The sequence below is a fragment of the Myodes glareolus genome, chromosome 26 (genome assembly GCF_982192425.1).
Source record: "Myodes glareolus chromosome 26, mMyoGla1.1, whole genome shotgun sequence".
In the NCBI taxonomy this organism is placed as follows: domain Eukaryota; kingdom Metazoa; phylum Chordata; class Mammalia; order Rodentia; family Cricetidae; genus Myodes; species Myodes glareolus.
In genome coordinates, this window is record NC_142051.1 from 12698089 (window position 1) to 12721496 (window position 23408).

Here is a 23408-nt window from a genome sequence, read left to right on the forward strand (position 1 = left end):
CCCCGCAGCCCTGAGAGGAGTTTCTCATCTGCCACCTGGATGCCCCGCCCACCAGATCTCCACATGTCCCCCCCCCACTGTTAAATGGAAATCATTCCCCTACTGACTTTTTTTTTCTTCCCTGTTCCTTTTAATAGAGTACTCCTGATTGTGACATCATACCTACCCCTTGGCCATGAAATTTGTCACTAGGAAGAAAGGCTCAGTTGGAGAATAGCCAACAAGATGGGATCCTTGGAGCATTTCCTGAGTGGCAGTGAGCGGAGGCTTCAGGGGGTTGGAACCTTGTAAACAGGGAACCTGCCCCCACCACCTGGAAGGTAAACAGCTTGGATTTGGAATCTCATTTCAGACTTGCTTCTTTCCTCCTGACATTGGAAACCTGGTTCCCTGAAGCTTTCTACAATGAATGCATGCTATCCTCTTTGTGTCTCTAATTTTGTTGATAGTTTTTTTTATTGATTTTTATTGAGCTCTACATTTTTCTCTGCTCCCCTCCCTGCCTCTCCCCTCCCCCCTTCAACCCTCCCCCAAGGTCCCCATGCTCCCAATTTACTCAGGAGAGCTTGTCTTTTTCTACTTTTCTACTTCCCATGTAGATTAGATCTATGTAAGTCTCTCTTAGTGTCTGCATTGTTGTCTAAGTTCTCTGGGATTGTGGTTTGTAGGCTGGCTTTCTTTGCTTTATGTTTAAAAACCACCTGTGAGTGAGTACATGTGATAATTGTCTTTCCGTGTCTGGGTTACCTCACTCATTGTTGATAGTTTTACTTTGTTCATTTTGTACACTCACTGGATTATACCTGTGCCTTAGTGAGATGATAGTCGTGTTTTCTCTTTCTCCTACAAGTCTCAGTTGGAAAGAAGATACATACTTAGGATGAAAGGAGATTTGGATTGACCACAAACAGCGCTGTGAGCTGCTGGACAGCTGGGAGTCCCTGCTGTCTTTTGAAGCCTGGCAGGCCTTAAGTCAGACATTTGATTGGTTAAAGAACTATAGGCCCAACCCGGCAGTGATGGTGCACACCTTTAATCCTAGCACTCGGGAGGCAGAGGCAGGAGGATCTTTGTGAGTTTGAGGCCAGCCTGGTCTACAAGAGCTAGTTCCAGGACAGCCTCCAAAACTACACAGAGAAACCCTGTCTTGAAAAACAGACAAACAAACAAAAAACTGTAGGCCCTCTGAATTCTTCAAGAAAGTGAATTTCGGGCTGAAAAGATGGTTCAGTACATCAGAGCTCTTGCTGTGAAAGCCAAAGGACTCGAGTTCAAATCCCCACTAGCTGTGTAAAAGGCCGTAGACAAGCTTTGGGAGTTAGAGATAGTCAGGTCCCAGGAGTGACACTGGCACACACTACACACACATGGAAAGGAAGGGAAGGAGGGAGAACTCCTAACTAAACGTACTAAAGAAACTCAACTTTAAAAGTCCTCTGAGCCAGGTGTAGTGGCGCATGCCTTTAATTCCAGCACCTGGGAGGCAGAAGCAGATGGATTGCTGTGAATGTGAATTGTCCAGGACAAGCAGGCCTGCGTACTGAGACCCTATCTCAACACCAAAAGCCCTCTAGAGGAATAACTATCCTCTGGTAAACGATAGTTCTGGCATTCTAGGGTTAAATAGAGCTGAGAAACCAGGTAGCCCTGCTCCCCCACCGTTCTGAAGAGAGTTTCAATTTACAGTTTCTCCTGCTATAACAGGAAGCTGCTTCTGTAAATGGAGGTTTCTCTGTTCTCACAGCCACTTCTAAATAATAATCCAGAGACTTACAAACTGTTTTACCTATAGCTCAGGCTTATCACTAACTAGCTTTTACATTTAAATTAACCATTCCTATTAATTCACATATTGCCATGTGGCCATGGCATTACTGGTCTGCTGGCATCTTATTTCTTGGGAGGTTGGCTTGTGTCTCTCGCTACTCTGCCCTTCTTTCTTCCTGTATTTAGTTTGACTTTTCTGTCTTGTTATAGGCCAAAGCAGCTTTTATTATCAACCAATGTAAACAACATATACTCACAGCATCAAGAAGAATTTTCCCACAGCATTTCCCCTTTTCTATCTAATCAAAAAGAAAAGTTTCAACTTTAACATAGTAAAATTACAGACAATAAAATAGTTATCAAGTAAGAATTACAGTTACTATATCTAGCCTATTTGTATTAGGCAAAATTAAAGAAAATATTTAATTATCCTATTTTGGTGAGTTTAAAGTTTTATATCTAATTTACCTTTTTTATAATTAAGAAAAGCTATAGTTGTAACTAGCTAGTCTTCAGCTCCATTAAAGACCCAAGGAGGAAATAATATTACCTGAGTAAATAGGAGTGCAAGCAAGTGACTTCCAAAAATATAAGAAATGATAGAAACAGCTGGCTTCCTGGATAGTCACCCAAGTATCCTCTGCAATGTTGAGGCATCCATCTTTGGCCTACAGGCCTAACATGTCAGACAGACTTCTGTGAAGCAGAGAATTTTGAAGGACTGTTCTCCCTTGTCTTAGCAAAGTTCAGCAGTTAGTTGCTTTTCTTGTTTGGACAGTAACTGTTAACAACTGAAGCAAGGGCGGTTTCTTTGCCCACAGGGCTTTTGCTATGAAGAGAACAAATCTCATATGGAGTCTGTCTTCTGCTCATCACCTTCTCTGGATACATTGGTTCTGCCAGGAGCAGATGTGTCTCACTGTCATGAAAAGTCTAATTTATTAAAACATTTTAAATGGCCATATTCTGTAGGGTTTTGAAATGTTTGAAGAATACCTAGCTATCTGAAATATTTCTTTGTATATCTAGGAAACCTCACTAACATGGCTATAACTTTGACTAACTGTATTTTTGTAAATCTGTATTTCTTCCTTTTTAAATAAGATTTATTTATTTATTTACTATATACACAGTGTTCTGTCTGCATGTTTGCCTGCAGGCCAGAGGAGAGCACCAGATCTCATTATAGATGATTGTGAGCCACCGTGTGGTTGCCAGGAATTGAAATCAGGACCTTTGGAACAGCAGGCAGTGCTCTTAACCCCAAGCTATCTCTCCAGCCCTGTAAATCTATATTTCTTAATTATACATTTTTAATTGAGATATATATATATATATAAACATAATACCTTAAACAAAAATATATACACAGTATAACAAAATTAATCTTAATATTATATTAATAAACTAAAATCCATACCAATATAAATATTTTGAGATTAGCAGTTATTTTTGGATTAAAGTTGATTCAATAATTACCTTTTTCTTTTGTTTTCATATCATATCTTTCATTTTTATATCATATCCCCCTTCTTTAGAAAGTGATGACTATGACCAATAACAATTTATAGCCAACCCTCCTTAAATGAAAATAAACCTTTATAAATAATATTTTAGAAATTTGGGGGTAGTTCTGTATACTACTTCCTGCTGATTATTAGATGCTAATGATCTTTGAGGTACCCTGGGAAAATTTCGAATTATGATTAAATCTTGACTGTAGTATTCTGTGAGGCTGGATCATCTCAGTCAGCAGTCTTGAAGCTGTTTAGGATGTTGGATCATCTGGGCCATCATTTTTATTGGTGTCTGGTCCCCTTGTTCTAAAGATACACAAACTTTTAAAGGTAACATACATTCGCATTAATACAAGTATAGACTGTATTGTACATGAGCCGGCCAAAGATAACTCTTTGTATGTGTTTGAGAGGTAACATGTCACGTATTCTGAAAGTTACTGTAGGTTTATTTCTTTGTTTGTAGCTAGGATATTCAGGGGATCTTTCTCTATCAAACAATATTAACCTGGACAGAATCCACAACTTCTCATCTACTGTGGAAACAAAAACAAAACTTTTCCTAAAGTAACATTTTTTTAGATACATAGGTTGGTTTAATTTAGTAGCTTTTATAATTAAATATGCCTCTCAGCAGTTAGCTCATTAACAGTCAAAAAATTCTAAGAAAACACAGTAATGTTCATAATACAGACTTTAAAACATTTTGTTTTGTTGTTTGTTTTTTGTTTTTTGTTTTTTGTTTTTTTGCTTTTTAGAGACAGGGTTTCTCTGTGGCTTTTGAAGCCTGTCCTGGAACTAGCTCCTGTAGACCAGTTTGGCCTCAAACTCACAGAGATAAATCATTTTCTTAATCTATGACTGTTTCTACCTTTTATCTTCCCTCTCCCAAGCCCACACACATTTTTAAAACTTGCTGCAAACTGTTTAGAGGCCCTTTTGTCTGAATCTGTTCTTATTATGTATAATTTTTTTTTGTCTGTATTAGCAAAACCCCTAAATCACCATGTAGCACGAAGCTGTGTTCTCAAGCCAACAGATATCGACTAAGAGAATCCTCTTTACCGCCACCCATGTAAGAGGCTGCGGGAACCGCCATGTAGCATGCAGTGTGCTCTCAGGCCCGTGCAGCAGCTGGGAGGAAGCTCTTTGTACAGTGGCTGTGGGAGACTGGAGTCCTCCATGCTGTGGCTCAAGCCCATCCCAGCCAGGGACACAGTTTTTCTACCGTGGTCCACAATGAGGGACATGAACTATGAAGCTGCTCTTGACTCTGTTTTTGTGTGTCTAGAACCTTTTTTAAAACTCTTTTAGGTATTCTCTGGACCCATGCCCCACATTGGGTGCCGTATGTAAACAGAGGTTTGTCTGTTCCTACAGCCACTTCTAAATAAGCACTCAGAGACTTAATACTGATTACAAACTGCTTGGTCTATAGCTCAGGCCTATCATTAACTAGCTCTTACATTTAAATTAACCCATTTCTATTAATCTATGTATCACCACATGACCATGGGTTTTACTGGTCTGCTGGCATCTTATTTCTTGGATGGCTGCCTTACATCTCTCCCTACTCTGCCCTTCTTTCTCCCTGTATTTAGTTTGGCTTTCCTACCTAGCTATATTCTGCCTTGCTATAGGTCAAAGCAGCTTTTATTATCTACCCAAGAGAGCAATGTATGCTCACAGTGCACAGGAAGATTACACCACAGCAGAGTTGCTGAGGGGAGGAGTTTAGTTGTTGGTGGGAAAGCTAAGTGCCTTTTGTAATGTAATTGCCACTTCATATTCATTTTTGTTTTATATTTTATATTCTCAATCACAGAATCATAGAAACCATAGAGTGCTTTGGAAATTACATAGTCAGGATGTTCTTGTCATACAGTGTAAGAAAACTGAGGTCCAGGGTAACACATGGTCGGGATAGCATTAGACCTAAGGCTCAGACTCAGAATTGGTAGTGGTTGTTTTAATGTATTGCTAGTTTGTCTGCATGATGGGGTATGTGAGCTGTACCTTGGCACACGTGGAGGTCAGAGACAACTTTGTGGAATCACTTCTCTCTTTCCACCTTTATGTGGGTTCCAGGGGTTGAACTCAGGTTACCAGGATTGTATATCAAGTACCCTTAGCCTGGTGAGCCACCACACCAGCCCCATCTTACGTGAAGTAATGGAGATGAAACCTAGGCAAGCTAAGTGAACAATCTATCACTGAGCTCTGTCTCCAGCCCAGAGCAGCTTTATTTTCTGTTCTTGAACCAGGCTACTTCATTCCATAAAGTAAGTGTTCTGGTGGTGAGCACAAGAGTTTAACTTGAGATGCTGATGAAAACCAATGACGTAGAGACTGGCTATTTTAAACTGAGTAGTTAGCATTAGGTTATCTCAAGTCCCTTTCGTAAGCAAGGATTAATGCAAGGGAATGTCACTTCTTTCTAGATCTGTTTATTAGGAGACAGAGAGATAGGATGACATGTTCTAGGGACCCCTGGGAGGCCTTTAACCAGCTAATTTCACCAGTTAAATTTCCTAAGAGTCTTCAGTCTCCTTAGGCTGAGGCAGGTTGTGGAGCTGTTTGTTCATGTGTCTCATCTGTAGTAAGGAGGTTGCTTGTTTGTTCCTAGGCCACCCAGACTCCCGAAATAATCACACTGAAACTGTATTAATTAAATCACTGCTTGACCCAGTAGCAGTAGCTTCTTATTTGCTAACTCTTACATCTTAATTTAACCCATCTCCATTAGTCTGTGCATCACCCTGAGGTTGTGGCCTACTAGCGAAGTTTCAGCATGTCTGTCTCCGGCAGCAGCTCCATGGCTTCTCTCTGACTCCACCTCCTTTCTCCCAGCATTCAGCTTAGTTTTCCCCGCCTAATTAAGTTCTACCTTGCTGTAGGCCAAGCCAGTTTCTTTATTCATTAGGCAGTAAAGGGCAACACATAGACAGAAGAACCTCCCACACCATTCATCTCTTTGTAGTAATTGAGTCTAGGCTGTTTTGAGGGAGTGGAGGAGAGAGACTGCATCACTTACCTCTCACTTGCCCTTCACCATTTGTTGAGAATGGGGACAGCATGCCCATTCACCTTAAAATATAAGTCATGAGTTAAGATGGCTACTCTAATGCTTGCCTTAGCAAATGTGCATGCTTTAAAGAGCTGGGAATGGTGTGCACACACTTTTTTTTTTTCTGAGATAGGGTTTCCCTATGTAACAGCCCTAGCTGTCCTGGAACTCAATTTGTAAACCAGGCTGGCCTTAAACTCTTAGAGATCTGCCTGCATCTGCCTCCCAAGTGCTGGCATTAAAGGCCTGTGCACACACCTTTAGACCCAGCACTAAAAAGGCAGAGGCAGGTAAATTTCCGTGAGTTTGAGGCCAGCCTGGTCTCCTTACCCTCAGTGATGCTAGTCTCGTCTCAATCCCTGCTAATCTCTCCATTCCAGCTGACCAGAAACACAGATTCTTAACTCACAACAGGTACTGACCCTGAAAGTCTTCAGGTGGCTCTCACTTCCCCTCTGCAGGCTCATGAGCCAGCCCCCTCCCCCCATCTGCAGTAATCTCAGTGTTCTTAAGAGGCCAAGGTTCCTCGGGACAGAGCCCCCAGCTTTGAACACTCGATGGATTTCCTAGCCCAAAGTCCCCAAGTCTTCCCACAGTCCTCTCAGAAACAACATGGTCATATACCCCATAACCCTGGTACCTCTTTCTTCATGGGTAGGGTTACTGATGCTGTGATGAAACACCATGACCAGAAGCAAGTGGGAGAGGCTCACACTTCCCTGTCACAGCTCATCACGGAGGAGGTCAGGACAGGGACTCGAGCAGGGCAGGAACCTGGAGGCCGTGGAAAAGAGCTGCTTACTGGCTTGCTCATCATGGCTTGTTCAGCCTGCTTTCTTGTAGAATCCAGGACCGCCAGTCTGGGATGGCCCCTGCCACATCAATCACTAATTAAGAAAATGCCTTACAGGCTTGCCTTCAGCCGAATCTTATACAGATATTTTCTCAATTGAGGCTCCTTCTCTAATGATTCTAGCTTGTGTCAAGTTGACATAAAACTAGTCAGCACACCTTTAAAAAAAGAAATAACAATGCCTGTGCTGCTGTTAAGTTTGCTTTGTTTGTGTTTTTCGAGATAGGGCTTTCTGTTCCATACCCCTGGCTGTCCTGGAACTTCTTATGTAGACCAGGCTGGCCTCAGACTCACAGAAGATCCACTTGCCTCTGCCTCTGAGTCCTGGGATTAAATGGGGCACCAACATACCTGACTTGCTGCTCTGTTCTAGACCTAAAACCTCGAGCATGCCCAATAAGTGCTTTATCACGGAGCTACATCCCAAACCACACACCTAGCATCTCCACAGGCTGTTATAACTCTGACTTGATAGGTAGGGACCATGAGGGACTGCAAATTCCTTAACCATTAGAAGCTTTCTGTTCCCCTTGGCTGTCTGTGTATAGTCAGAGAACATCCCATGGTATTTATTTTAGGGCCATGGAAATCTCATGTAGTTTGTGTTTTTAAGGTGTTATTAGCTTGCCTTTCCTTCCTTCCCTCCCTCATTTAATTCTTTCTCTCCTTGCATGTTTCTATGCTAGGCATTGAGCCCAGAGCTTTAGATCTGCTAGGCAAGTGTCCTTCCCTTAAGCTACACCCTAGCCTAGCAGTGCTGGGATTGAAGGTTGGTTGCTAGAACACTTGCCCAGCATGCATGATGCCCCAGGTTTGATCTTAGCACCACATAAAACTAAACTTGGTGCACATCTGTAATCTCAGCACAGGGAGGTTCAGGCAGGTTGTTAAGACAGGTCCTTATTTAGACCAAGCTAGCCTCAGACCCCTCCTGTTTCTGCCTCTCAAGTGCTGGGATTAAGGTGTGAGCCACCATTCTTGGCTTTTTCAGGGGGCCCAGGGGCAGCTCTAGATATGTAGTCTGGCTGTCTTGGAATTTGTTATGTAGGCAAAGTTAGCTCAAACTAGGAATCCTCCTACCTCTACCTCTCAAGTGCTAGTATTGGAGACATGAGCCTCTATCTGTGTTGCTACTTAAGAATAAGAAAAAGGGTGTGGGGAGACTTCTACGTTTACACCACTTGATGCACAAGTGGTGACTGAGAGCTGAGCTCTGGCCAAGGAAGACTCTTGATGTCAGCCTGGAGCCTCTTCTGCACACATAGGAACACATGAGTCCTCATGCACACAGGCAAACACACATAAACATACAAGTACATATATACATAGGGGAAAAGAACAAGACAGAAAAAGATAATTGTTAAGTAAATCTTGCAAAAATGTAACATTGAGCTAAAACAGAAGTCTAACATCTAGATTTCTTTTAAAACCATGTTGGTTTCTTATTACATAAAAAAGTGTGTGTATGTGCATGTGTGGGCATGTACTCAGTATGTCATAGTGCGTGTGTGAGATCAGAGGACAACTTGAAAGACAGTTTTCTCACCAGGCAGTGGTGGTGGTGCACACCTTTAATCCCAGCACTCGGGAGGCAGAGGCAGGCGGATCTACAAGAGCTAGTTCCAGGGCAGGCAACAAAGCGACACAGAGAAACCCTGTCTCGAAAAACCAAAAAAAAAAAAAAAAGGAATCCCTCTCCTCATAATGTTGGTTTCAAGGATGATTAGACTCAGGCCATCAGGCTGAGCATCAGACACCTTCATCCCTTGAGCCCCTCCCCGGCCCTACGCACGCCACTGGAAAGGCTGCTTCTGTAAAATGGACCTGCAGTGCACACACTGTTTATAGCCGGCGTTTCCACGCTGCTGCGGCACAGTGGCACAGTGGTTCAAAGACTGGCTCTGGAGCCAGTCTGCCTGGCTTTGATTGAATCTGGTTTGACCACCAGTTTGTCCTGTGATTCCGGACAAGCTTTTTAAATTCTATGCCTCTGTTACTCATCACTGAAACGTGAATAATGATAGTGTCTACATCATAGAGTTGTCTAGGATTAGTTAATAAGTTAAAAGTGCTTAAAATCATGACAGACACATAGTAAAGTTCAATATATGTTGGCTTCGTCATTCATCAGTATGAATAAAACATAATCACTGTGTTTGCTCTCTGAGACCCTTCCCCTCTCCCCAAACAAATTCCAAGACATTATCACTGTAGGAAACGTAGGGCAAAAAACAATAAAACAAATGTCAGTGAAGTTTTCTAACATTTAAAATTACTATTGTGTGCATATATGACATATGTATTAAAAATTTATGTAATTTTATGTGTGGGGGCTTTTTTCCTGTGCACTGTGTACATGTAGTGCCAGTGAACGGCAGGAGAGGGTGTTACAGGTGGTTTTTAGCGCTGTGTGGGTTCTGGGAGTAGACTAGGGTCGTCTATAAGAGCAGCAAGTGCTCTTAACTGCTAAACCGTCTCAACAGCACCCCAGACACACCAGTAAATTTTTAAATGTATTTTAATTATATGATCCCCTGGAGCTGGAGTTAAAGGCAGCTGTGAGCTGTCTGCTGTTGGTCCCGAGAGTTGAACTCTGGACCTCTGTAAGAGCAGAATGAGCCATCTCTCCGGTCCCAGATAGTCTACTTATTTATGTATTTGTTTGGTTATTGTTACTATTATTTTTGAGATTAGGGTGTCACTGTGTAGCCCTGGCTAGCCTGAAACTCACTATGTAGATTAAACGGGTCTTAAACTCTCAGAGATGTGACTGCTGAGTGCATGAATTATTATTATTTTTTAATTAAAGACTGTATCTTGTGGTTCGGACTGGCCTCCTACTCAGTGTGGCTGAGAATGACCTTGAGCCCACTACCCGGGTGGTAAGGTTAGGTGTTTACCACCACACCTGGTTTATGTGCTGTTGAGGGTCAGGTTTGGTGCTTGTTGCGTGCTAATCAAGCCCTCTGCCAACTGAGCTACATCTCTAGCCCTAAATACTTTACGTTTTTTAAAGCTGTGTCTGACTGTATACCTGGGGCTTGCATGGAATTCATCAGTCCTTTGCCTCAGCTTCCTAAATGCTGGATTGTAAGTGTGAGCCTCCACTCTAGCTAGTAAACTTGAAAGTCTTGGGCTCTGACACGCCTCGGTGTATAAAGGCACCTAGCCCCTAAGCCGGACCACCTGAGTCCAATCCAGGACCCACATGGTGGAAGCAGAGAACCAACCTCCATAAGTCAGCCTCTGTCCTCCACTCTGGGACGGGGCAGAGTCAGTAACGCGCCCACCAGACAATCACGAGGATATGAGTTCTGACTCTGGCAGCCCTGTCAAAGCCAGGTATAATGACTGAACTTTGCCCCTTACCCTAGGGTCTGCTGGCCAGTCTAGCCCATCTAGGTTCATTGAGAGAACTTCTCTCAAAACTTAAAGAGATGGTGGAGTGTTTCTCAGCACCCACATGGTGGTTCACAACTCTCTGTAAGGCAGCTCCAGGAGACCCAACACCTTCTTCTGGCCTCTGCATACTACATGCATGTGGTACATAGATAGACATGCAGGTGAGAGCTAGTACACATGGACAAAATTAACCGATTATAAAACAACATAAGGCGGAAAGACACTGATGTTGACCTCTGCCTCCATCACATACATACACGCTGTATCCTCACTCACAGTAAAAAAAGCACTTCATACGTCCTTGCACTAATCTTCTCTTTATTGTTCCAATTTTAGTATATGTGCTGTCAAAGTAAGCATAAAAAGTTTTCTAACTTTTTAGATTAGATTTTCTAACTTGATAGATTTTTTTTTAGAGAATTTTATACGTGCATATAATTAATGTGTTTTGATTCCTCCACCACCTTCCCTCCCTACTACATGGGCTATTTTTTTTATTTTGTTTTAAATTTATTTTTAAGTGGGCATAATAGTGTATACCTGTAATTCTAAGCAGAGGCAGGTGAGTTTCTAGGTTAGCCTGGTCTACTTAGTGAGTTCCAAACAAAACCAAAGCATATGTTTGTGTACCACATGTGAGCGTGGTACCCATGGAGGACAGAAGATGGTGCCTTACCCCATGGGACCTGTGTCTGCTTCAGGAAAAAGATTTGTTTCTGCGCTAAAAGCAGAGCTTTAACTGCAGCAGTTCATTTTAGGAGGAAATGCAAACTTCCAGTCATGCGGGGAATGCAAGACTCTACCGTAGTCAAAGTTTAAGACCTAGGGGCGTATAGGAGCTCAGCTGTATAGAACTTGAGGCCCCTGTATAAAGCAGGCCTGCAGGCACATGCTCAGCATCCTAACCAGGGAGGAGATGCAGGAGGTCAGAGGTTAAATTTGCTTGTTTGCCTTTGTATCCTCTTACAAGTTAAAAACAGAGAGCTAGCTGGGCCTGGTGGCACATGTCTGTACCCCAGAACTCGGGAGGCAGAAACAAGAGGATCAGAAATTCAAGGTGGTCCGCTACAGAGCCAGTTCCTGTGTATTCCATGAGACTCTGTCTTAAAAGCATAGCTAAAGGCCAGGTGGTGGTGGCGCACACCTTTAATCCCAGCACTCAGGAGACTGAGACAGATGGATCTCTGTGAGTTTGAAGCCAACCTAGTCTACAGAGCGAGTTCCAGGACAGGCTCCAAAGCTACAGAGAAACTCTGTCTTGAAAACAAAAACCAAACAAACAAAAAACAGCAAAAGGGCTGGAGAGATGGTTAAGAGCACTGGTGGTTCTTCCAGAAGACCTGGGTTCAATTCCCAGCACCCACATGGTGGCTCACACATGTCTCTAACTTCAGGATCCAAAACCCTCACATAGGTATACAGGCAAAACACCAGAGCACATTTCAAAAAAAAGAAAGAAAGAAAGAAAGAAAGAAAGAAAGAAAGAAAGAAAGAAAGAAAGAAACCAAAAAGCAAACACACACATACACAGACAACAAAACAGCCGGCGGTAGTCTGGTTGTGCACAGACCTTTAGTTCCCCGGCTCTTGTGAACCAGAAGCAGGCGGATCTCTGAGTTTGAGGTCTACTGAGCTGGTTCCAGGACATCCAAGGCTGCACAGAGAAACCCTGTCTCGAGAAACAAAACAAAACACAAAATCCAGAAAATTGATTGTATTAATTCTTTTTTTTTTTCTTCTGAGATAGGGACTCACTATATAGGCCCTGGTTCTCTTGAATCTCACTGTGTAGACCGGTGAGGCTGGCCTCAAACTCCAAGATCCCTCTGCGTCTTGCTCTTGAGTGGTGGGATCAAAGGGTGTGCATCACCATGGTCAACTCATGTCAGTTTCTTGCATAGAATATTTTAAGTATATGCACACTCAAAAGTCTCTTTGAACGGTCATTCATCACCAAGGAAAAGTAGCAACCCAGCAGTAGAGACCCTTAGCAGCCTTGAGCTACAGGGCAGATAGAGTCACAGGCGTCATCCGGACTGGCAGTTCTGCTCTTGGTCTGATTCCCGGAGTTCAGATAGCACTTCTTGGTGTTTTACCACAAATAGCATTCGTTTAGTAGAGAGAAAAGGTTAGACAAACCCAAAATGAGCAGTATTCTTATTTAACTAGCCAGTTTTTTTTTTATTTTTTTTGTTTGTTTGTTTTTGTTTTGGTATTTCAAGACAGGGTTTCTCTGAGTAGCTCTGGCTGTTCTGGAATATCTCTGTAAACCAGTTGTGTATCCACTGGTGAGCCCAACAATCTCTCGTGGAAGTCCAGACTGAAGGTCACTCAGACAGCCATACTTAAACTCTGTGGGACACTAAACAAAACTAAAACTTGTAAATAGGGGAAAGAGAGAGTGCGGTGTCTAGGGAGGAGGGTGCTGTTCGAAGGAGAAGGAGGAGAAAGGACCAGAGTGTTTAGTGTATGAAATTGTCAAGGAACAAAGTTTACGTTAAGGGGTGTTAAGTCTAAATGTTATTCTCAGAATCTTTCCTCTAGAGATATTTATTTTTATTGTTTGTGTTTGCTTGTTTTGCCTGCATGTGTTCTGTGCACTATGTATAAAACCCCATGCTCACATAAAATACATCCACTTAGATGTTTTTATAGAGAAACTTACAAATGTGATAAAATATTAACAATTTGAGGATTGGCTAGAGCGATGGCTCAGTAGTTAATGACTGCTCTTCAGAGGACCTGGGTTTGTTTCCCAGCTCCCACAGGTGACTCAGGTCATCTGTAACTCCAGTTCCAGAAGATCCACCACCCTCTTCTGGCCTTCATGGGTACCAGACATGCATGTGGAGTGCATACATATTACGTGCTCTGAACCTGGTCACCTGTGCATCAGAATCCATTCGCATCTGTGTGTGAGATAGAGAGAGAGAGGGGGGGGGGAGGGAGGGAGGGAAGGAGGGAAGAAAGAGTGAGAGAGAGCACGCAAGCGAGCACAAATTCCCCCCACCTTCACTCTCCCCTCCCCCCATTCTTATCCCATCAAGTATCAGAAAAAAGCCACACCCATGTCAGGTCACCTCCAAATGTCATTAGCTAAACGGATCAAGCTCCTACACTTTCCCTTTCTAATTAAGAATGTTCTAATCCTCACATAAACTGTTTACAATAAGAACTATCAAGTATTGTCCATAAGAAAAGGTAGTAACATAAACTAAACTGAAATTACAACCAACAAGAACAACATGAAGCAAGAAGCACATTCTAAATGTCCAGACCGTAGGTAATAGTCCAATAGCTGTTCTCGTCTGAAGAGTCCCAAGTTTTGTACCTAAAATGCCCTTAGCTGAGATATGAGAGGATTGTAACTGTGACTGTCTAGTTAATTAGACAGAAAAGGGAAGGTGATGTGGGATGCCCCTCTGTATGCTGTGAATGCATTTTATTACCATTGGTTAATAAGGAAACTGCTTTGGTCTATGGCAGGGCAGAATATAGCTAGGTGGGGGCTGGAGGGATGGCTCAGAGGTTAAGAGCATTGTCTGCTCTTCCAAAGGTCCTGAATTCAATTCCCAGCAACCACATGGTGGCTCACAGCCATCTGTAATGAGGTCTGGTGCTCTCTTCTGGTCTGCAGGCATACACACAGACAGAATATTGTATACATAACAAATAAATAAATATTTAACAAAAAAGAATATAGCTAGGTGGGAAATCCATACAGAGATACAGGGAGAAAGAAGGCGAGTCAGGGAGACACCAGCAGCTGCTCGCAGAGTAAGATGCCAAAGCACTACTTGAAAGCTATGGGACACATGACGATACACAGGTTATTAGAAAAGGACTAATTTGTATGTAAAGCTAGCCAATAAGCAGTGCGAGCTATTGGCAAAAAAATTATAATTAATATTAAGCCTCTGAATGATTATTTTAAAAGCGGCTGCAGGATCCAGTGGGCAGGAGAGAAACTGGTCCAGCGGACCGGGCGGAACAAAGGAAATATTCCAGCTATACACCGAAACACATAAAAATAATTTTTAAAAATATTTTGAGAAGCCAGGCAGTAGTAGTGGTGCATGCCTTTAATCCCAGCCCTTGGGAGGCAGAGGCAGGTGAATCACTGCATTCGAGGCCAGCCTGGTCTACAAGAGCTAGTTCCAGGACAGCTAGGACTGTTACACAGGGAAACCCTGTCTTTGGGGGGAAAAAATGAGAATCAGGATGTTTTGTTATTTTGATCAGTGCTGAGATCAGACCCAGGGTTTAATGCACGTTGGGCAAACACTGTGTCCCGTGCGGACTGCTTTGTGGTTTGCTTCTTGCTCTTTTATCTGTGTCAGAGGCCTGTCATGTGCCTCGATGCTGACTTCATCTTCCTAGAGCAGTGGTCCTTGGCCAGGGCTAGTTCTTCTCTCTCGGGGTCCGGAAAGGTGCTTGTTTGTCACACTTGGGGAATGCTGCAGACTTCTAGCGGCAGATATCAGAACTCCTTAACATTCTACACTGTGCAAGGCAGCCGCCCACACACCTTTGATCCCAGATCTTGAGAAGCAGAGGCCGAGGCTGGTGGATCTCCCTGAGTTCAAGGCCTGCTAGTCTACAGGGTGAGGTCCAGGCAGCCATGGTGGTTACACAGAGAAACCCTGTCTTGAGAAACTAAAAAAAAAAAAAAAAAAAAAAACCTAGCTCCAAATTACTGTGTTGTTGCCAAGGCTGAGAAAATTGTAAAATTGTTTAAAAGTTATCTGGAAAGTCAGTTTTGAATCAACTACCTTTCATTCTTCCTTCCTTCCTTTCTTTTTGTTTTGTTTTTCGAAACACGGTTCCTCTGTGTATCTTTGGCTGTCCTGAAACTGGCTCTGTAGACCAGGCTGGCCTCGAACTCACAACTATCTACCGGCCTCTGCCTCCCGAGTGCTGGGATTAAAGGCTTTGGATCAGTTTTCAAAGGCATCCATGTTCCTTAAACCTTGTGTTGACTCCATTAGTGACTTTAGAGGAACTAGGATTTGCCAGGCCTCTTGATGTGTGGGTGGTACTCGGCAAATGTTTACTCTGTGTGTGTGTGTGTGTGTGTGTGTGTGTGTGTGTGTGTGTGTACACTATAGGTTAGGAAGGTGGTTTTGTCCTTTATTTCTGAGATGGGGTCTCTCTGAGTAGACTAGAACTCAACTGTACAGCTCAGGCTGGCCTAGAACTTGTGTCAAGCCTCTCCCTCCACCTCTGCAATGCTAGGAATAAAGGGGTGTGTCCCTACACTAGCTAAAAGATTCTCCTTCTGTAGTGCCAGGGATTGCATGCACACGTTCTAGGCAAGCAATCTACTGCTGCACTACACCACCAATCGGCCGCTGGGAAGATTTTTTTTTTAACTAAACTGCTATTTTTCATTTTTCTGTTATGCTGAGGATTGAACAGCAATGGATGTGTCAGCCAAACACTCCTAGCGAGTGAAGCATGAACTTGACCAGCTCTTTTTAATTTACTGTGTGCATGCATGTGAGCATGTGTGCATGCATGTGAGCATGTGTGTGGAGCACAGTGTTCCAGGTGTTCCCGTCCTTATTTTCTGAGGCAGGACTGGTCACTGAGCTCAGAGCTCACTGATTTGCCTGCCCGGGGGCTCCCATCTCTGCCTCCCCAGCTTGGTCCTCACTTAGAGCACTTTTCCTGAACCATCTCCCCAGCCTGCTCTGTTCCTGAGATAGAGTCTCACTGTCTAGTTTGTAGCTTGGAACCATGTAGAGCAGGCCAGCCATGATCCGCCTGCCTCTGCCTCCTGGGGGCTCGAATGACAGGTGTGTAGCGCCATGCCTTGCGACACACGGTTCTTAATTCATTCTCCCTTACAGGTTTCCTAGGTGATGCTAAGGTGTTGTTTTGCTTCTATATAAACTTTTTTAAAATTCAGGAGGCTGGAAATTACCAAAACATAACTGTCTAGTCACTTTCTGTTGCCGTGATGAAACACCATGACCAAGGACAATTTAAGGCAGGGATTGTTTTGCCTAAGGTTCTAGAGGACTAGAGTTCGTAATGGTGGGGAAGGCCTTGGGCGCTGGCAGGAATGGGAGCAGGCAGCTGACTGGTTACATCTTTTATCCTCACACAGAGAAAACGGAGGGGGAGCGGGAGGGGAAAGAGAGAGGCAGGCAGATGGGGGGGGAAGGTACAGAGAGAGAGAGAGAGAATGAGAGAACGGAAAATGAGGTGGTGGCACCAACTGGTGACTGAGTGTTTAAATACCTGAGCCTGTGGGGCACATTTCTCATTCAAACCACTACAGACCTACAGACTTCATGTATGTACTATGGCATGTGTGCTCCCATCCCACACACAATAATAATAACAAAATAAAATTGGATGGTCTGACTCTGAGTCCCTGAGAACTGACTCATCTCTTCAAGAAAATCACAGGCTGATGGATCAGCATCAACATCACGTGTTCAACTCAAGTCTGACCTGTCAGTCGGGTGGACAGAGAGACTGTGGACAGTGTTCAGTCTAACTGGTCGGTCGGGTGGACAGAGAGGCCGTGGACAGTGTTCAGTCTGACTCTTTGGTCGGGTGGACAGAGAGGCCGTGGGCAGTGTTCAGTCTGACTCTTTGGTCGGGTGGACAGAGAGGCCGTGGGCAGTGTTCAGTCTGACTTCGGGTTTGACCTGGGAGCTCCAAGCAGCCGAGCAGCTCTGCTCCTCTCTGTCCCCGCCACAGCACTCGTCAGGTTCTCACCGTCACCTACAGTTTTTCTTGTCTCCATTCACTCCCCTGTTGGCACAATGAGGTTTTTTGGTTTTTTTTTTTTCCGGTTGGTTTTGGTTTTTTGCGAAAAGGTCTCATGTAGTCCTGGCTATCCTGCAACTGACTTTGTAGTCCAGGCTGGCCTTGGACTCAGAGATCCGCCTGCCTCTGCCTCTCCTGTGTTGAGACTAAAGGTGTGTGCCACTGTACCCAGTAATAGTTTTTGATGTTGAGGATTGAACCCAGGGACTCGTGCACAATAGGCAAGAGAAATGTCATCAGCTCATTGTTAATCCTTTCAGTGACAACCTATAGCCTTTGCACCAGAGTCTAAGTCCACATGGAATTCTTGGTGGCCTGGCCTTTGCTGGCTTGTTTAGACTTGTGTCTTGACAGTTCTTTGTGCGCCTCAGGCCAGCCTTTTTCAGAGCCCATCTGGGCCTAAGGCTCTGCAGTTCCAGCCTTCCACCTAGCTGGCTCTCACTGCCCTGAGGACACATTTCTGGAAAACGTCTTAGACCCTCCCTTCTTCCAGCCTGGGCTTGGAGTTCTGTCTGTCTAAGCCTCCACTGACACTTGCATCTCATCGTGTGTGCTAATGTGGTGTCTGCTCTCCCCTGGATTAGTCCTCACATCCCTTGGATAGTAGGTTCTCAATGAATGTCCGTTGAATGAATGATGGGATTTGGCAGTAAGCCAGTGTTTTGACCACCTCAATGAGGTTTTTTCTGAAGTGACCTCTTTTCCCTGTTACTGCTTCCAGGACCTGGGTTTCAGTAATGAGACATGGGGTATGACGTAACGCGTTTCCAGGGGGACGTTGACGAGGACCTCATCTGCCCTATTTGCAGCGGCGTCTTGGAGGAGCCAGTACAGGTGAGTGGGTCTAAGGGCAGATTTGTGGGGGCAGCCTATGGCAGTAAAACTACCATTCTTGAGGAATGGACTTCTGGGGTTCCCTGTGTTCTTCTCCCGTTCCTGCCCCCAGCAGAGCTTTGGTGCCGAGGAGAATTTGTGGTTACCAGGAAAATATGACATCCTGGAGTATATCTAGACCTGGGTCAGATATCCTGCGGTCTGAGATATTTGTGGTGTACAATAATCAGCTGTTTATTCTTCCCACAATGGCTTTGTAGTTGCTTTTCTTGTAAGAACTCTAAGGTCTATACTCTGTCCATCAATTCATGCTGCACTCAGACAACGAATGTTTGTGTGCCCGACTGTCTCCCTGGAACCTCCTTTGCCAGCCCCGAGTCTAACACCTAACAGATGGGGATCCCATTTTCTTCCTGGGAGCTACTGGGAGGTTTGGTGGAGCCATAATGTGAAAGCTGCCAGACCAATAGGTCATTTTCTCTACCAGCCCTACCAGGCTCTGAGACATTTGTCTTCTCCTGGGATAGGTTGAGAAGCTCAGGATTGCCAGGCAAACTGTAATGTGAATCTCACGGACACGGACGTGCGTGGGATGTCATCCTCCATGGGCCTTGTTGCCCTCATTTTGCAAATGCCAATTATTCCTTTGCCACCTGGCCAGTTGAGATGATACAGTTTTCCAAACCAGGGCACCAACTACAGTCATCTCATTGCTGCTTTTAGACGCTTTGCAGGGCTGACTTCCCTCCATACTGAGCTGACTCTTCCTCCCCAGTTTTCAGCCGCCGGAAGGAGCAGAGTCAGGTCCATCACAGTGGCTGTCGGTCCTGGAACCAGAGCCCTCTTCTGTATCTTTGGAGCCTATTGCCGTTAAAGGCACATTACATGGATATGAGCAACTGTCCGGTGGTGTCAAGAGGTCACAGGGTGGGTCCTGCTTCCTCCGGTCTTAGAAGGGCACTGCTTGCTTCCTGGCACTGTCATTTAAGGAGAATCACTTGTAGAGATGAATGGTTGTTTGTGAGCCCAAAGTCAGGAGCCGCCCCCGTCTCCAGTGTTCCCCTCCTTAGGGAGTAGGCTTGTGGCCCTCGTGGTAGTTGGTTTGTTTCTAAGGGCCTGTGTGCGCTTGTCTTACCACGGAACTATTTACTTATTTATGAATGAAATGATTATGAAATCAAGCTGCAGCTGGAGAGCTGTCTCAGTGATTACGAGGACTTGCTGATGTCCCAGGGAACCCAGACTAATTCCCAGCACCACATCTGATTAAAGCTCTCTGGTGCTTTAACTCCAGCTTTGAGGGGTCCCAAAGCCTCTGGCTTCCTCAGGAACCCACTCTCACATACATGTCCCCCGCAGTCACTCACAGCTACACATGATTGAAAATAATAAAAGTAGCCGGGCGGTGGTGGCGCACACCTTTAATCCCAGCACTCGGGAGGCAGAGGCAGGCGAATCCCTGTGAGTTCGAGGCCAGCCTGGTCTACAAGAGCTAGTTCCAGGACAGGCACCAAAAACTACAGAGAAACCCTGTCTCGAAAAATCAAAAAAAAAAAAAAGAAAGAAAGAAAAGAAAATAATAAAAGTAAAATTGTTAAAGGTCAGGGGAAACCTAATTTTTCTTTGTGGTTCTTCTCAGTTAGGAATGGGTCTCGTGTCCGCTTCCTCCAGGAAGTGCTGGGACGCTGGCTGGCTTGGGCCCAGGACCTGTGCATGCTGCCTCAGTTTCTGTGGGTTCATAGCTGCCTCTGTCCTGCTGAGTCTTGTCTAGGCGGCCGTGATTCCTTGCTGCCTTCTGTCCCCTTTGGCTCTTAAGATCTTCCCACCTCCTGTTCAGGATCCTCTGAGCCCTGTGTCGAGGGCGTTGATGAAGATTCCCATTTAAAACTTGAGTGTTCCAAGGTCTCTTACTCCCTGTATGTGTCCAGTTGGAGGGGCTCAGAAGAGATTGTGTGAAAAAACTTTTTCCAATTACCAAAAAGAAAGGAAGGAAGAAAAGAGATCAGGGGGTAGTAGAGATGGTTTAATAGTTAAGATCATTGACTGAGCCTGTGTGGTGGTGTGTATGCTTTAATCCCAGCACTCAGGAGGCGGAGGCTGTCTCAGCTTCCCTAGCTTGAGGAATATACATTATGTTCTACCCTGCCCAACCTATAGGTAGTAGTTTTTATTAGTTTATTAGGTATCTCTTTAGTAAAACATCTTTTTTTTTTTTTTCTTGGTGACAGGTTTCTCTATGTAGCCCTGGCTGTTCTAAAACCTGATATGTAGACCAGGCTGGCCTCAAACTCCTAGAGATCTGCCTGCCTCTGCTTCCTGAGTGCTAGATTACAGTAGTGTGTCACCATGTCAGGCTTTAAAATGGGGGCAGTGTAGCTCTCTGTGAGTTCGAGGCCAGCCTGGTTTACAAGCAAATTCCAGGACAGTCGGGACTGTTACACAGAGAAACCCTGTCTCAAAAAAAAAAAAAAAAAAAAAAAAAAACAAAAAAAAAACCAATAAATAAATAAATTAAAGAAGTATTGTCGAATGTGATTTACATTTTTTAAAATTACATTTAGAGTGTGTCTGCGAGTGTGTGTCCTTGAACACACCGGTCAGAGGACAACTTAGGAAATTCAGTTATCTTTTCCAACAGGAGTCCTGGGTACTGAACATGGGATGCGGCAAGCACCCTTACCCTCCGAGCCATCTCGCCAGTCCTCTAGTTAGTGCCTCACAGACGACGGCGGGTGTTTAGGGGAAGCCAGGAATTTGGCTCCCTTGCTCCTTTTCTTTTTTGGTGGTGCTAGAGACGGCAGCCGGGCTCTGTTCCTGCCGGGCAGGTTCTCTGCACTGAGCCGTCTCTCCAGCCTGGTTTGCCCTTTCAAATGATCGTCTGACTGATAGATGCAGCCTGGATAATAAGAGGCAAGAGAAACCAGTTGGAAGGCATACTTAATAATTTAGGTCAGAGATGGTGTGATAGGAACTTGGAGTGGTTTAGTAGCAATAGAAGGAGAAAAGTAGACAGATCTCAGGTTGTTTTTTCTTACACACTTTAAGATCACCCAGGTGTGCTGGCACCTGCCTTCCCTACATAGCTGCTGCATGGATTGGGTAGCCTACATGTGACTTTGTTCTAAAAACATGGGGCCACTAACATTTTACGTATTATTTTGTGTGTGTGTGAGTGGGCATGAGTGTGCCTTTCCCTGCTGAGCCGTCTCCCCAGCCCTGCCTTTGAGCCTGTGAGAGGGCTGAAGCACATTCCACACAAGCCTGATGGCGAGCTCCGCCTCCGGAAGCCACGGTGGGGGAAGCAGCTTCACGGTTCATCTGCACTTGCACACACGGGAAGTCAAAAGCTAGCCTGGTACTGCTGCCATTGCTGAGTGCCAGAAAGTGTTGTCTCAGGGACCAGGGGACCAACCTTCTCAAAGAAATGAGTACATCTTTTATTTATTTATTTATTTATTTATTTATTTATTTGTGGGGAGGTAGTTAGGAGGAGGAGTTGCTTTGGTTTTTGAAACAGGGTAATGGTTATGTAATCCAACTAGCCTGGACCTTGAGATCCCCTGGTTAGGAGCCCAGGTGTAGCAGCTGTGAGTCGGGAGGGTTAGGACAAGCCTAAGAACAACTTGAGGCCTCATAGCGAAGTCTCTTACCTCTCAAGAAAGTTTTCCTGACTCTGGCTACTTGCTTTGTTGTTGGGTCTTTTGTTTTCCTTTCATGTCTTAAAAATATTTTTTATTTTTATTTACATGTATGTATGTGTGTGAGAGAAAGGGAAAGGAGAATTCCACACGTATGTAGAAAAAAAAAACTGTCGGAACCCCTGAAACCAAAGGTGGAGGTTGTTGTGAGCGCCGTGTGGGTGCTGGGAACTGAACCTGGGTCCTGGAAGAGCAGCCTGTGCTCTTAACTGCGGAGCCGTCTCTCCCACCTGTTTGTTAGGGATCCTAGGGGACAGTTGCTTGTTTGTTGAGATAAAGTCCACTCTGTAGACCAGGCTGGCACAGAACTCAGAGATCCGCCTGCCTCTGCCTCCTGAGAGCTGGGATTAGAGATGTGCACCCCACAGCTGGATTGCTTTCTTACGTGTTTGCTCAGTGTGTCTGTGTATGCTCATGAATACACACAGTCCCTGGAACTCAGCAGCAGCTGGCAGGGCGCACACTCCACTCATCCGGCTTTAACCTGCTGAGTCATCTCACCAGCTCCATTTGGTTCCTGGGCTAATAAGGTCCTGCCATCTAGGGCCGGCACTCATGAGACTTCTGCCCGAGACGGCCACAAGCAGCTCTTGTACTCTCTCTCTTTCTCTTTTGGTGTTTTTTTTTGGTTTTGTTTGTTTTGTTTTGTTTTGTTTTTTTTGTTGTTGTTATTTTGTTTTGTTTTGTTTTTCAAGATAGGTTTCTAGAACTCACTCGGTAGACCTGGATAGCCTAGAACTCACAGAAATCTTCCTGGGATTAGAGGTGTGTGCCGCCACCACCACCCAGCTCTTGTACTGTGTTATTTCTGCTGTGGTTAGTGAGGCTTTGCCCCCTCTAAACTGCATCTGAATCCTCTTCAAGCCTGGGATCTGCTGTGGCCGACTTTGCCTTCCTCTAGACGTCTTAGCAATTGTTGTGTGTGCAGTCCTGTCAGCAGTTAGTGACTGACCGCCTGTGTCATCACCCCATTGTCCTAGGGGTTATTTATGTCTCTTACTGTTGTGTAACCTTGTTTGTCTTGGCTAACAACTCCTCTGGACTCTTGAACACAGAAGTAAGTCGTGTGCCTGACCCGAAAACGCCCTGCCCCAGATAGATCTGTAATTTGCCATGACCCCGTGACCAACCCCTGGACCTCTGGGCCTAGAACCTGCTGTGAGGCCTGACTGGCTTCATGGTTATTGTTAAGTAAAAATAATAAGAAAGGCAGCTCCGCCAGCACAAGAAATCCGATTAGGTCAAATCAAACCAAATCAAAATGCCCATCATTTTATTAAGAATGATGCTCTCGGGTGGCTGAGCGCATGGCGGGGAAACAGAAAGGCAGGAAGCCCATGCAAACCCAGAACCACATGTTTCTCCTCTGGGAGCCCACTTAAATACCCTGTGGAAGTGGTCCTGACCCCAGCCCCAGGAGGGGTCAGGACCTGACATGCTGGAATTTGGAGTACAGAGCAATGCAACTCCCAGGTCTGGGGGCTGGG

The 23408-nt window shown here is 44.7% G+C and overlaps 1 protein-coding gene across 5 annotated transcripts in view; it reads left to right on the top strand.

The window, feature by feature from the left end:
- Rnf41 (ring finger protein 41) overlaps positions 1-23408 on the top strand; it is a 32312-nt gene that overhangs the window by 4145 nt on the left and 4759 nt on the right. For 3 of the 5 annotated variants that reach the window (XM_085683207.2, XM_048418430.3, XM_048418429.3), the window contains exons 2-3: positions 138-320; positions 18111-18223. In XM_085683207.2, coding sequence (XP_085539333.1) covers positions 18134-18223 — 90 coding nt within the window. In that variant the 5' untranslated portion in view covers positions 138-320; positions 18111-18133. Of the gene's footprint in view, positions 1-137; positions 321-18110; positions 18224-18998; positions 19151-21547; positions 21652-23408 lie in introns of those variants that run through there. The other 2 variants (XM_085683206.2, XM_048418431.3) reach the window with 2 other exon arrangements.